This window comes from Tamandua tetradactyla, chromosome 5 (assembly GCF_023851605.1).
Source record: "Tamandua tetradactyla isolate mTamTet1 chromosome 5, mTamTet1.pri, whole genome shotgun sequence".
In the NCBI taxonomy this organism is placed as follows: Eukaryota; Metazoa; Chordata; class Mammalia; order Pilosa; family Myrmecophagidae; genus Tamandua; species Tamandua tetradactyla.
The window spans coordinates 96,586,714-96,599,492 of NC_135331.1; the positions used below are offsets into that span (position 1 = coordinate 96,586,714).

General features: G+C 53.4%; 1 protein-coding gene across 2 annotated transcripts in view; it reads right to left on the reverse strand.

Annotated features, from left to right (window-relative positions):
* Window positions 1-204: 204 nt before the first annotated feature.
* The window catches only part of KCNK5 (potassium two pore domain channel subfamily K member 5), a 38,569-nt gene continuing 25,994 nt past the window's right edge, over window positions 205-12,779 (reverse strand). For both annotated transcript variants that reach the window (XM_077161694.1, XM_077161695.1), the window contains exons 2-5: window positions 6,689-6,800; window positions 5,190-5,356; window positions 4,772-4,940; window positions 205-2,415 (exon numbers count right to left, since the gene is read on the reverse strand). In XM_077161694.1, coding sequence (XP_077017809.1) covers window positions 1,550-2,415; window positions 4,772-4,940; window positions 5,190-5,356; window positions 6,689-6,800 — 1,314 coding nt within the window. In that variant the 3' untranslated portion in view covers window positions 205-1,549. The remainder of the gene's footprint in view (window positions 2,416-4,771; window positions 4,941-5,189; window positions 5,357-6,688; window positions 6,801-12,779) is intronic.

A 12,779-nucleotide genomic window follows, 5' to 3' on the forward strand; every position in this document is an offset into this window, starting at 1 on the left:
CCCCCCAAGACCCCCACTCACCTGTGCCCAGCGCCCCTGCCCCCCTCTGCAGAGGGCCTCAGCTCTTGACATTTCACCTTGGCTGAGGTTATTGAGGCCTGACGGGGTGGGGGTGAGGGTGCACCGGGCATCCCAGGCCTCAGGACCCTGCTCTCTAACCTCCTCTTCTCTCCACTGGCTCTGAAGCCAACAACAGATTCCAGGTATATTAAAAACAGCAGTTTATTAAAAATAATAATAACAAAACAGAATACTCAGGGCAGGGCGGGCCAGCCCTAGGGCACACGTCACAGAGAGCCCAAGAACTTAGGTAGCAGCGAGTTCTGCCAGCCCCTCACCAGAGTCCACGTGCAGTTTCACATTATCTTTTGCTCCCCCCTTCCAACCCTTTCCCTTCTTAAAAAAACACCACCCCAAAATGACCAAGAGTAACTTAGGGACAGGCTTGATTCACAGGCCTGGCCACTTCCATTTGTGGGCCAAGAGCAATGTGGCCTGGTGGGGAGGTTGGCCATGAGGCCTTTGTTCTAGGCACAGGAAATGGGGGGACCGGTTGGGGGTGCAGGATGGAGAGGGCCGGCTCCGGGGGTGAGGACGTAGGTGTGCACTTTTACAGGGAGACAGAGGGTTGGGGGTAGAATTAGCCAGAGCTGAGACTCACGCTCACAGCAGCCTGGCTCCCAGTGGCCCATGCTCTGCTACCCTCTCTTCATCCCACCATTTCCTGGGTAGGGGAGAAAAGTTTTGCCTCTGCCAACCGTTTCACCAAAAGGTATCTGAGATGGGGTGCTGGGCACTGGGATGCAGTGGCTGCATGCTATGGGCTAGGGTCGGTCTGGGGAAATAAAAAAGGAGGGGCTCACACGCTGGGCTCACACTCTGGGCCTGCTCCCAGGTCCCATGTGTCAGGAGTATTCCAGCACCTGCCCAGTGTCACCTGGCTCCCAACGCCCCCTCCAGACAGCCTCTTCTCTACTGAAGTTCGCAGCAGTGGGCAGATGCGGGAAGCCTGGGGGGTGGTTAAATGGGTGCCCCAGCTCCCCCCAACAGCAGTACCTCTTCAAGCACTTCAGAGCGTGTAAAGGCAGGACCCCAGTCTTACACTTCCTCCCGCCCTCTAGTTCAGTTCTAGTCACAGAAGGAGCTCAGTAAATACTCATGAACTTCCATGAACGAGGTCCCCAGCCCAGGAGAACCGTGTGAAGTCCCCAATTGAATCTCAGGAGACCTGTGTGGGCCTCCTCAGGACCAGTCCTGCCGGCCCACAGATGTCTCAGAACCATCAAATCAGCCGGCCAGGCTCAGGACAGATGCCTCCCACTGCCAGGGCACCCGCTCAGCAGGAAGACAGAGGCCCTGTCCTGGGTGTGCCATGTTTGATGGGTGGCATCTAGCTGGAGGGGATGGAAGGTAAGAAAGGCCCCTGGCCCCCCACTCCCAGTTCCAGGGCTGCCCCCTCCCAGGGGCCAGGGGTCCCAGCCCTCATAGGACACCCCAGGGTGAGGGGAGAAAGAAGCCATGGAAGGTGGGGTGGGGAGCCGGCCCCACCTCACGTGCTCTTGGGGCTGTTGGCCCTATTGTACTCGTTCATGAGCTGTTCATAAGGCACAGAGAGCTCCGACTCGGTGCTGGTGAAGGTGGACTCGTCTGAGGAGGGGAATTCACCCAGGTTCAGGGGTGCCTCTGTCCCGGCCCCCTCCTGGGGCCTCACTTCCCCAGCCAGGTTGTCTTCCAGGGAGGACTTGGAGGTCTCTTCGTCCGAGAGCCCAGCCTCCTCGTTCCCAAAGGTGATGGGGGCAGTCTGGAGGATGAGCGGGTGGTAGTCCTGGGCGTCCCACGGCTCGCCCTCCTCGCTGATGCGGTCCAGCTGGTTAGTGAACACCTCGGGGCTGCGGGAGCCATCTGCAGGGGCCTCGGCCCCAGCCTCCTCACCCGCGGGCCTCAACACGTGGCCTTTGGTCCTCAGTGTCTGTGACACCTCTTCCAGGCTAGGCACCCGGTTCTTGGAGTAGACCACCAGGGGGGCCAGGGAGGCGGGGCCGGCCGGCAGCCCACCCCCTTCGGGCCCAGGGCCAGGTCCTGGGACCCTCTCCCCACCCCCACTCGTCTTCATGGCCTTCTTCCCAATCTGCTTGATGAGGTCGTTGTAGCTCTCCTCCTTCTTGGACAGAAAGCTGAAGATGTTGATGTCCTTGGGGGCTGCGCTCCCCGCCAGCTGCAGGGCCTTTTTGGAGTGTGGGGAGCTCTCAAAGGACTCCTTCCGCCGCCGCCGCCGCTTCTTGATGGCTTTGTGGACTTCCACAAACATGCTCACCTTCCAGTTGACAAAGAGGGACAGCCAGGCCAGCCCCAGGTAGATCCAGAGCTCCACAAAGTAGCGGTACAGGGCATGGTAGTTGGCGTTGGGATTCACACCTGCAGGAGGACAGGCAGCCCAGAGGGTCAGGAAAGGGGCAACGGACACCCAGAAGCCCGCAAAGGTCAAAGCTGTGCCACGGGAGAGCCGGCCCGGGGCCACAACACAAAAGCGGGGGTGGGTGGCCAGAGCAATATGACACAAGGGCCTTTTCCAGACCTTGGACTTCCCCAACTTCCTACATGACCTTGGCCTGGTAACTTCCTGTCCCTATTCCCAGACCCCAACTTATCTAAGCCTCAGTTTCTTCAACTATAAAAAGTCAGGGATGAGGGGGAGAGATCTAATGGGAGGGGCTTTGGGGAGATGGTAATGAAATTAACACACAGGTCAAGAAATAGGCCACCTAGCTGCTTTGGGCACTACTCTTTTTGCATGTTTATCTTACACAAACAGGATGGGAATTAAGTGAGGTACGCCAATGGGAATTAAGTGAGGTATGCCCATGGCATGCTCAGGGCTGGGGATGGATTCATAGTTTGGCATGAATGAGGCCGGTGTTGGGGGGGAGCTGAATGACATTCCGCTCCCCGTATGGACCCAGGCTTGTGGACTCCTCCCAGCATGCCCTCATCAGTGAATGGAGAAGGGGCAACCAGGGGGGCTGGCGCCCCTTCCTGCCTCCTGCCTGGCTGAGAAGGGGAGCGCCCAGATAGGAGAAGCCCTCAAGACTGAGCAGAGAGGTCAAGACGATCCGTGAACAAGTGAGCACCAATTCTGCCAGGTAATATTGAGGACCGCTTTTAAATGAAGAGCATGAGGCCCAGTCTGCTTTCCTCAGATGGGCTCTTCTCTGGGCTTGGAGGGTCCTGCCACCCCTAGGTCCCTCCTCCAAGACTCAGCTCCCGAGGCCTGCTTCCGGGAGCCTCCTCTGGCATCCCCCCCACGGCACCCCTTGCTTTTCACACTCCAGGATTCCTGGAGACTTCTTTTATAACTTTCCACTTACAGGTATGCTGCTCTGTGTTACAATGACCCTTTGGAAACCTGTATCCTGTCCCCCTGCTCAGTCTGGAACAACGCAAGGAAAGGGCTGGATCTCTTCCCTCCCTCGGGGCTCCTTCAGGGCAAGGACTACTCAGCCCTCCTCAGACGAGACCTTTCCCGAGGGCAGGAGGGGCCCCGTCTGAGGGGTGCCATGTGTCCTGCTCGGGGCTCCTGACCCGTGGGAGGCCGAGACAGCAATGACAAGGGTGCCCCCTCCCACAGCACTCAGGAACACCGACGCACAGAATTTTCCACCATGTGGTAGGTGCTATTATTTTTACACATTTTACAAAGGAGGGAACTGAGACAGAGGTTTGGCATCTTGCTGGAGCTGGGCTGGTATCACTCAATACTCTGCTTTATTCTCCCAAATACAAAATGTTTCCCCTTACCCTGCTCTGGGCTGCAAGGGCTAGACAGTGGCAGGGTTGTATCTTGGTCTAAATTCATCTCCCAGGACAGCAGGCCCAGATTTGCCGGGTCCGGGGAGGGTACGTGTGCCTCTTTCCCTTCCCTCCCACCCACTCAGCAGCCCCCGCCCACATTCCTCCGTCTCTTGGGCACTGGAGCAGGAGGGCAGTGTCCTGCCCCCCTAGGCAAGGGAGTTGTGTAGAGACCAGAGGCCCTGGAGCACAGGAGGCCAAATGAGCAGGGCGGCAGGCAGGGAGGGAACAAATGCCAGATAATGCAGTCCAACAGAGTGTCAAGAAGATTAAGAACCAAGATGCTGTACAGGCCATAGGCGTTCAGACAAAGGGGCCAAAGAACTTTATCGCCACCCTGGATTAAGCAGGGGAGGAGTGGGAGGGAGCTCAGGGCCGGGCAGGCAGGGCAGCGTAGAAGGCCTTCCTTGTCTTTAAGCTGCCTGTGGCAAGAGCAAAGTTTCGGGCCCCTGAGCCAAGCCCCAGAGGACAGATTCCCCAGTGCTCGTGAATGACGGAAGGCAGCTCTACGACAGGGAGGGGACCTGGCTCGGTTCAGGGCCTCTCTGGGTACTGTGCACACACCCTGCAGGCAGAAGACTGACTCAGGTCCCTACCCGCAGCCCTAAGAGACTCCCCTAACTAGGAAGACAGGAGAGGAGACAGATCAGAGACTCATCACCAAGAGAGGAAAGGAGAAGGGGAGAAGCCACGTTCCAAGAAAGGGAAACAAAGAGAAACATGGGGACAGTGTTTCTGTACCTCCGTTTCCTCTTGCAACTGGCAGGGTGAGGTGAGGATCCCACTGGGTGGGGGAACTGCCCAGAACACTGAACAGCTATCAGGAGCCCCCTGATAAAGGCCAGCTAAACTGGAGTGAGAGAGGAGAAGCAGAAAAGAGGAGTGGGGTGGGAGGCAGAGGCCGGGGAGAGAGGCAGGGACTCACCAGCCACAAAGTCCCCGAAGCCGATGGTGGAGATGGTGATAAAGGAGTAGTAGAGGCCCTCGATGTAGTCCCACTCCTCGGTCACCATGAAGACAAAGGGCGGGATCACCAGGTGGACCAGGACGCCCCACACGATGAAGATGGCCGTGCATGTGATCTGCGCCTTCCGCTGGTGGGGTGGCGGAGAGACCTCGTCAGCTGAACACCCCAAGGGCTGGAGCACAGCCAGAGGGGAGGCCAGGTGGGCACCAAGCCTGGGAGCTCAGGAAAGGGTGGATGGATGCTCCCGGCCTGAGGGCCCTGTGATCACCACCGCCTGTCCTAACACCTCTGCCTAATTCCTGGATCCTTCCCTTCCTCCCATCCCCTGCTACGGGTCCCCTCACTTCTGCCCAACACTTAGGACTGGGGGGCTTACCAGGCTCACTCCTCTCTTGGTAAGGAATTGGCCCAGCCTCTTGGCACGTCCCCCGAAGAACTTGCCCAGGGCACTGATCCAAGTCAGGCAGAGTGGCACCCCGAAGAGACCATAAAAGATGCAGAAGAGCCGCCCAGCAGGGGTCTTGGGAGCCACATTGCCATAGCCTAAGGAAGGAGGAGGAAGGGGCTGAGGCCAGGAAGAAGTGTCTTTGTAGGAGAGAAATGCAGTGGGGGTGAGAACAGAACCACAGCAGGGGTGAGGGACCCGGGCTCAGAGTGGCCTTCTGCCCTCACAATACACACACACACCACACACACACACACACACACACACACACACACACACATTCTCATAGATCCAGCTCACGTGCTCTGAGCCAATACTTGAGTAACAGCATTTCCCTTGATCACACCATGATCATATGATCATTTCTAGCAATTATGATATTATGGGTTATGTGTTCTCCAATAGACTGGGAGCAGAAACCAAGCCTCCCTCATTAGCAGCGTCTTCCACTAATCCATATGGTACCACTGTACAAATCAGAAAAGATACCCTCTCTGGGTGGACACCCCCAAGGCACTGTGGTGGATGGTCTCCAAAGACGGCCATCTGCAGTTCTTCCCCTTCTTACATAGGCAGGGTGCTGCTCGTGTCCACTGAAGTCTGGTTCCCTTCCACTCGACTCTAGGCAGGCTTCAGTGACTTGCTTGACCAGTAGAATGCAGTGGAAATTCTGCTGCATTGGCTTGGTGTAAGATGCATTGCTGTTTCTCACCCTGAGCCCTTGAAACACCTGCGTGGGGGATTCCCCCTCTTGGAATGCAGCTGCCATACTGTGAGATGTCCAAGCCACATGTGATGACATGGTGGAGGTACCAAGTCTCATCCCTAGCTCAGCTCCCAAAAAACAGCACCAGTTGGCAAGCATGTGACTGAAGACGCAATCTTAGATAGCCAACCAGTTGGGCTTTCAGATGACTCGAGCCCCAGCCACCACCTGTTGCAACCACATCAGAGACCCCGAGCAGGAACCTAGTCGGCTTACAGAATGGTGCAAGGTAATAAACTGTTGTTTAAAGTCACTCATTTCTAGGGTTGTTTCTTATGCAGCTGTAGATAACTAGCGTAGACACCCAGCTTGGTGAGCAAACCTGGGTAGGCTTTGTGCAGTGAATAACCTGTGCAACCTCCAGTAGCGGTCCTGGCCAGGAGAATGTGTTGTGGTTTCTGCTCTCAAGGAACCCAGGTCACGGCTCATGGAAATAGTCTCCCAAGCAAGACCAGTCATCAACAACTTAACTAAATCCCCAGGAAGAGGTTCAAAGGACAGACTGCAACTGGCCCACCAGAGCTGGTCTCCTATGAGGTTCCTGGGAGCTAGGGCAAGGGGTCCATATTTTCAAGGTCCCAGGGGACAGACCATTAGGGGAACCCTGACCACAATGTGTGCCTTACAGGAGAAGAGCCACCTGGACAGACACAGACAGACTTACCAATGGTGGTGATGACTGTGGCTGCAAAAATGACTGCATTAGGCCAGTTCCAGTTGTTGAAGGTCTGGTTCCCTGTTATGGCCACTCCCTGTCCTGCAGCATCAGATACTACCTAGAAACACAGAGAGAGAATGATGGTTAGAGCTGAGGCCAACTTACAGATGTAAGTAAACTCCTTATAAGCATTCTCATTTAATCATCACAACTAACAGGGTAGCAGTTATTGTCTCTATTTTACAGACGATGAAGCTGAAGATCAGCGAAGTTGAGCGATATACAAGGTCACAAAGATGGTAAAGCTAGGAGCCTTGGCAATCTAGTTCAGAGCTCATCCTTCTGCTGAACTTCTCAAAGTTTTTAGTGCACATCAGAATCACCTGGAAGGCTTGTTAAACTGCTGGGCCCCAACCCCAGAGTTTCTGGTAGGTCTGGGGAGGAGCCTGATAATGTGTACTTCAAACAAGTTCCCAGGTGAAGCTGATGCTACAGGTCCTGGGATACACTTTGAGAACCACTGCATTAGACTACTCAGCCTTTCAAATAAGGCAGCTGTGACACAGACACAAAGGGTGACCCCAACATCCCCACACAGCCCCCATAGAGAGAGAGTGTTCTGCCTGAGAGAGATCCCAAACGCCCTTCAGCCCTGCTGTCAGGATACCTGTTAAGGTCAGCTCACTGCCCTCTTGGATCTGTCCTCTGAGGGTTTAAAAGCCAGCTGGTTCTCCCTTTCCCCAGGCCTGGGACACTAACCTACCCTTTTCCCCTACAGGCTCCTTCTTCCCTTCTTTCCCTGGATCCCCTCCTCTCTCTGCTTTGGGTTAATTTCACCTTCAAGGCAGGGACTGAGAGTGGTGTGTACAGTTGAGGATGACTCAAAATTATCAGTCCCAACAAGGCTCCCAGCTCTCACCCAGTAGGTGAGAGGCCCCCTGGGGAAGTCCACTGGGAGGTCCCTGTAGCAGCCCTGCCTGGCTCAGGAGCACAAAGAGCGGCCGAACCTGTTTCCATCGGACCAAACTCTGCTACAGGTCAGCTCAGCCTGCCACTCACTCCCACCCCTGCCAGCGCGGCGGTACGGACTGACACGATTGTACCACAAAAAGGGGCCAGGATCTACTCTGAATCTGGAGTCCCAGAGGCTTGCCTCTAAGATGGGTCCCAGAAGGGGCCATCCAGTCCAGACACCAGGAACTCAGCCAAATCCCTATAGAAATCAAGCAAACAAGAGGGAGAAGAGACAGAAGTGAGAGAAGTGGGAGGGAGGCAGGAAAATGTATTTCTAACCCACCCAAAGCATGACTGAGGTTTGGTGGGAAAGAAGGAAAAGGGTGGGTTGTTCTGATGGAATGTGCAGTTTGCAGAAGCAGCACTGGGGCCCATGTAAGAGGATATGCATACTCTATAAAGAATTTTCCATGATGACATGCTCCTCTGACAGGCCATCAAACCACACCACTCATTCCCTTGTCTCCTCATGGCATTTCCAGAGTGCTCCTCTGACTGCTGTGCAGTGTGAAAGTGGAAAGTGGGGAAGGTCAGAATAAACTCTGGATGAGCTGTCCCCTGCCCTCAGCAAGCTCGTGGTCTAGCTGGCCAGGCCATTTAAGGGTGAAATAATCAGGACATATTAGATACTAACAGGCCAAAAGGACAGCTGAAACAAAAAACTAAGGACCATCTAAAACGTTTTAAAAACTTTAAACTACGTTCAAAGCAAAAGAATGAGGAAGTAGGAGTGCCTGTTAATGTTAAACAGATGGCAGGTAATGCACAATCACTCAGCTCCCCCTTGACTTCTACCTTTGCTATCACAAATATCAATCTTAATCATCAGGAGACTGAAACCAAGATAAATGGAAAGCATGCAAAAATACCTCTAAGCAGGAACTGCATCTCTGACCAGAGAAAGAGATGAGATCTCTGCACCCCCTGTGGTCATCTCCATGGAATCATGAAGAATAGGAAAGATACCAGAAGACAAGCTGTTCCTATATTCACGAAGAGGAAAAGGGTGGCTTCTAGAAACTCGGAAAGCAAACCTGAACTCTTGGAAACTTCTAAATGGGACAGCAGCATGTTTGGAACATTAAGCAAAGGAAGTAGTGGCACTAGAAGCTAGCAGGTCCACCAAGAAGAAGTCATGCTCGGCTAAGTGCATCTCCTTGTCCAAAGGGGTTGCAAAGCCTTGAAGTTTTGTGGAATGCAGTCAATCTAGATTTCAGCAAGACACTTAACAGATGGGCTTGTAGATATTCATGTGGACAAGACAGAGAGCAATGTGGGGTGAAACCGAAGTTAATTGGGTCCATTCAACGGCAAACCACCCTAAGGAGTATTGATCATTATCAACCTGGACTGAAGGCTCCATTATCATGCCAGAGAACTGGCTTCTTCAATATTTTAGTCAATACCACAGTGAGGACATGATGGTTTACTGACCAAATGTGCAGAGGATGCAAAATTGGAGACAAGGATTGGATAGCTAACACATTGCAATTGGCAGTGCCAGGACTCAAAATCATCTGGACTGGAACAGCAGGCCAAAAATAACAAAGTATAGGTGTCTTTTTAAATTCCAAAGTCTTACACTTCGGATTGGAAAAGACAGCTATAGGATCCAAGGGAAAAGTCCTTGGGTTTTAGCTGACCATGAACCAACAAACGCTAGGGTGGCTGCCAAAAGAAAAGTAAATACAATCTCAGGCAGCGTCCAGGGCTGGGGAGGTAATGATTCCATTGTTCTCTCCAGGGTCAGACCACACCTGTTCCATTCTGGGTGTTGGACTTCTCACGGCATGTTAACTAATGGGCCAAAGTCCAAGAGGGGCCAAGGTCCAAAAGGGGACAAACATTTTTGGATAATAAGCCACCTTGGAACAAGCTGTCCTTTGCAATAATACACTTCTGACAGTAGAAAGTGTGCAGACCACCACTCATCGGGGTGCTGTTGGGAGGGCTGTTGAAGGTTGTTGAAGGTGAGCTGGAACAGCTTGGAAATGCCACTTGAGGGGAGTTTTTTCTTGCCACACAATTCATTCACTAACATTGCATTATTGCCAGGCACTGCTCTAGGCACTGTGGATACAGCAGTGGTCAGAAAAAAATATCTGCCTTCACTGCACTTTTATTCTAGTGGACGATGGAGATGCTGCTGGCATTCAGTGGGCAGGGGTCAGGGATACTAAATGCCCTGCAATTCATGGGGCAATCCACTCACAGTGCCATACTGCTCCCATAGGAAAACACCAGCTTGACAAAGGGGGTCTGAGATTTAGGAATTTGTTTAGTATGAACTGAGGAGGCATCCAACATAACAGCTGGCCAAAGCAGAAAGACTACTTTGAGAGGTGACAAAGGCTGGGCTTCCTGCCCCCCACCCCCACCCCACTCAGTCTGCCCTCTGGGTGGCAGCTGTGCAGCTTCAGCCTCAGGCCCTGAGTGATCAGGGTGCCGCAGCCTCACCCGTTTTTCATTCTGTGGTCACCCAGAGAGGGGAGGCTGTGGGAGTGTTCTGAAGGTCCCCTAGTCCCCCAGGGCTGCGAGCATCACTAACCTTAAAACAATCCTGCAGCAGTAGCTATGCCCGCCGAGCAGGTCAGGAAACCATGGCTGAGAGGTTAAATGGCAGGACTGGGCTAGGATCTAGACTGATTTTTATCCGCACAGCTCCCCACCTCTTCCCTTCACTGTGCTGCCTGGCCCTGAGCCCCTGGGTGCCCCTTGCTGATGCCCCCTTTCTACTCACTGTTCCTCTCAAAGCAGCTGGCCTAGAAGCCAACCTAGCTCCATCTCGGGGCTAATGTGAGAGAACTAGTATTTCTGTGCTGCTGTATGCTGGACAACCCTCGCTGGGGCTCTTGCATGTATTAGCTAACTGGCTCTCCCTTTCACTCTGCCAGGATCACTTGACAGGAGAGGAAAGCTAAGCTCAGAAAGCCGAGGTCAGGATGGGAACTCGGATGGCTGCTCCCTTGTTCCAATCACGTGTAGCTGTGGCCCCAGCCGGGGAGGCTCCTGGCCACGGCTGGGATCACTCAGGATGAGGCGGAGGCCTCTAACCAGTCTCCCGTAAACAGGGGCTGACCCAGGACTGAGGTCACCCCTGGATTAAGGGGAGGAACGTGGGGGAGCAAGTTAAACACCCCATTAGACAAGGTGTCCTGTCCTCAGGGTTAGAGAAACAGCTTTCGTGGTAGGGGGTGGCCCCTGTTCACTCACAGGATTCTTTAACTTGGCTCCCAAAGTCACACAAGACAATATTTTCATTTTCCATATAAGCCTGGAGAGTGATGGAGGGACGGAGCGTGCTCAGAGCCAGGCCCAGCTCGTGTCTGAGGATGAAAGCGTTTTCTGCCTCTGTCCCCCTCATAATGGAGCAACTAAGATTTACTGAGGGCTTGCTGCGTGCCAAGTGTTGTGCTAAGCACTTTACATGCCCTGAGCTCATTTAATAGGACAGAACCCTGTTGGGGAGATACTATCATTTATTCCATTTAAAGGATTGAAGCCAGAGAAGTTAAGAAAGTGGTCCAAGGTCATTCAGTGCTAAGAGCAATGAAGCCAGGACTGGAACCCAAGTCTTACTGGGTCCTAACAGCTGATATCCCCTATCCCCTTGCCCCAGCAAGTCACAGGAAGGAGGACTGTGCAGACTCACACTCCTGCCCACCAGCTGAAAAAACAGTGCCTAAAACCTGTCCATCCACGCCAACCCACGCTCGGCATTTCCAGCCTGCCCTCCCAGGAAGCAAGATTCACAATTGGCCCTGAGCTTCAGACATCCAGCTGCCCTGACCCACCACCCTAGGCACTCAACATCCACACAGCCTGGGGTCCCAGCCAGCCCCTCATCCTTCCTGGGCATCCAAGGCTTCAGACCCGGCACTCACAAGTGGGTGAGTCCAAAGAGGACACAGCCAGGGCTTTGGAATGCCCACCTGTACACACAGCAAGGCAGGCTGAGGCAGGGTCTTTCCATCTGGGTCATGCGGGGAAACCCAAGTCAGGGTGCTAGTGCTAGGCTGTCCAGGAATCACAGTGACCTGGTACCCACAGATTTCCACCGCCTGCTTCCAGCTCACACAGCAGATTTCACTCACGAGCCAAAGGACTCTTTGCTGCTATGGAGGACAAGGCCTTAAGAATCCTCCTCGGATTCCTGCCTCTGGACCCATGGATTGGTGGTGGTGCATGAGCTGAAGCTACTTTACCATCCCTAGCTTGCATCAATCCCTAATTCATTCCATCTAAGCAACTTGGTCTTTCTGACCTGGAAGGTGAAATAGGGCTTCTCCTCCTATGGGCATGATCCTTGGCAGCAGAGAAAAAAACCTGTCATTCACCTCACCTAGCCCTTCCAGCCAGCTTCTGAGGTGAGTGGTACATGGCTTAGTAATCCTTAGTTCATAGATAATGATGGTTGAGATTTGAGCACTTATATGACAGGCACTGATCTAAGCACAGGTACTATTAAGATATCCATTTTACAAATGAGGAAACCTAGGGGCAAAGGTTTTAAATAACTTGTCCAAGATCATACAGCTGCTCAGTGGTGGAGCTGGGATGCTAACCCAGGCAGCCTGGCAGGAAGAGGGAACCCAGGACAGTCGTCTTAGCTCCCAGGCAGCTGCAATGGAAACATCTACAATAACATAAATGTCCCCCTAGAATGTAAGCCCCCATGAGGGCAGGGACTTCTGCTTTTTTCTCTACTGCTGTAGTCTCAGCACTTAGATAGAACACACTGCTGGCACATATAGGTACTCAAAAATACTTGCTGCACATATGAATTTGAAAAATGAGGGTTTATTCTCTGGCTTCAGCTACCCCAGTGGATGCTGAGGGAATGACACAGAGCTCCTTCTCTAATGCCGTGCCCCTCCAAACCCAGCATATTCCCAATACTGACCTGCAGCCTGGGCTAATTAAATCCATCAGCAACATGGTAGAAACCTTCACCCAGAGAGGATGGGAAAGAAAAAGGCAGAACCCAACCCTGAGGCCACAGCAGGGCTGGCGGTCAGGGGATAGACGCAGGGGCTGCTGAGACCACCAGCATCCAACTGTCCTCCTGGGGCAGTGGGAGAGT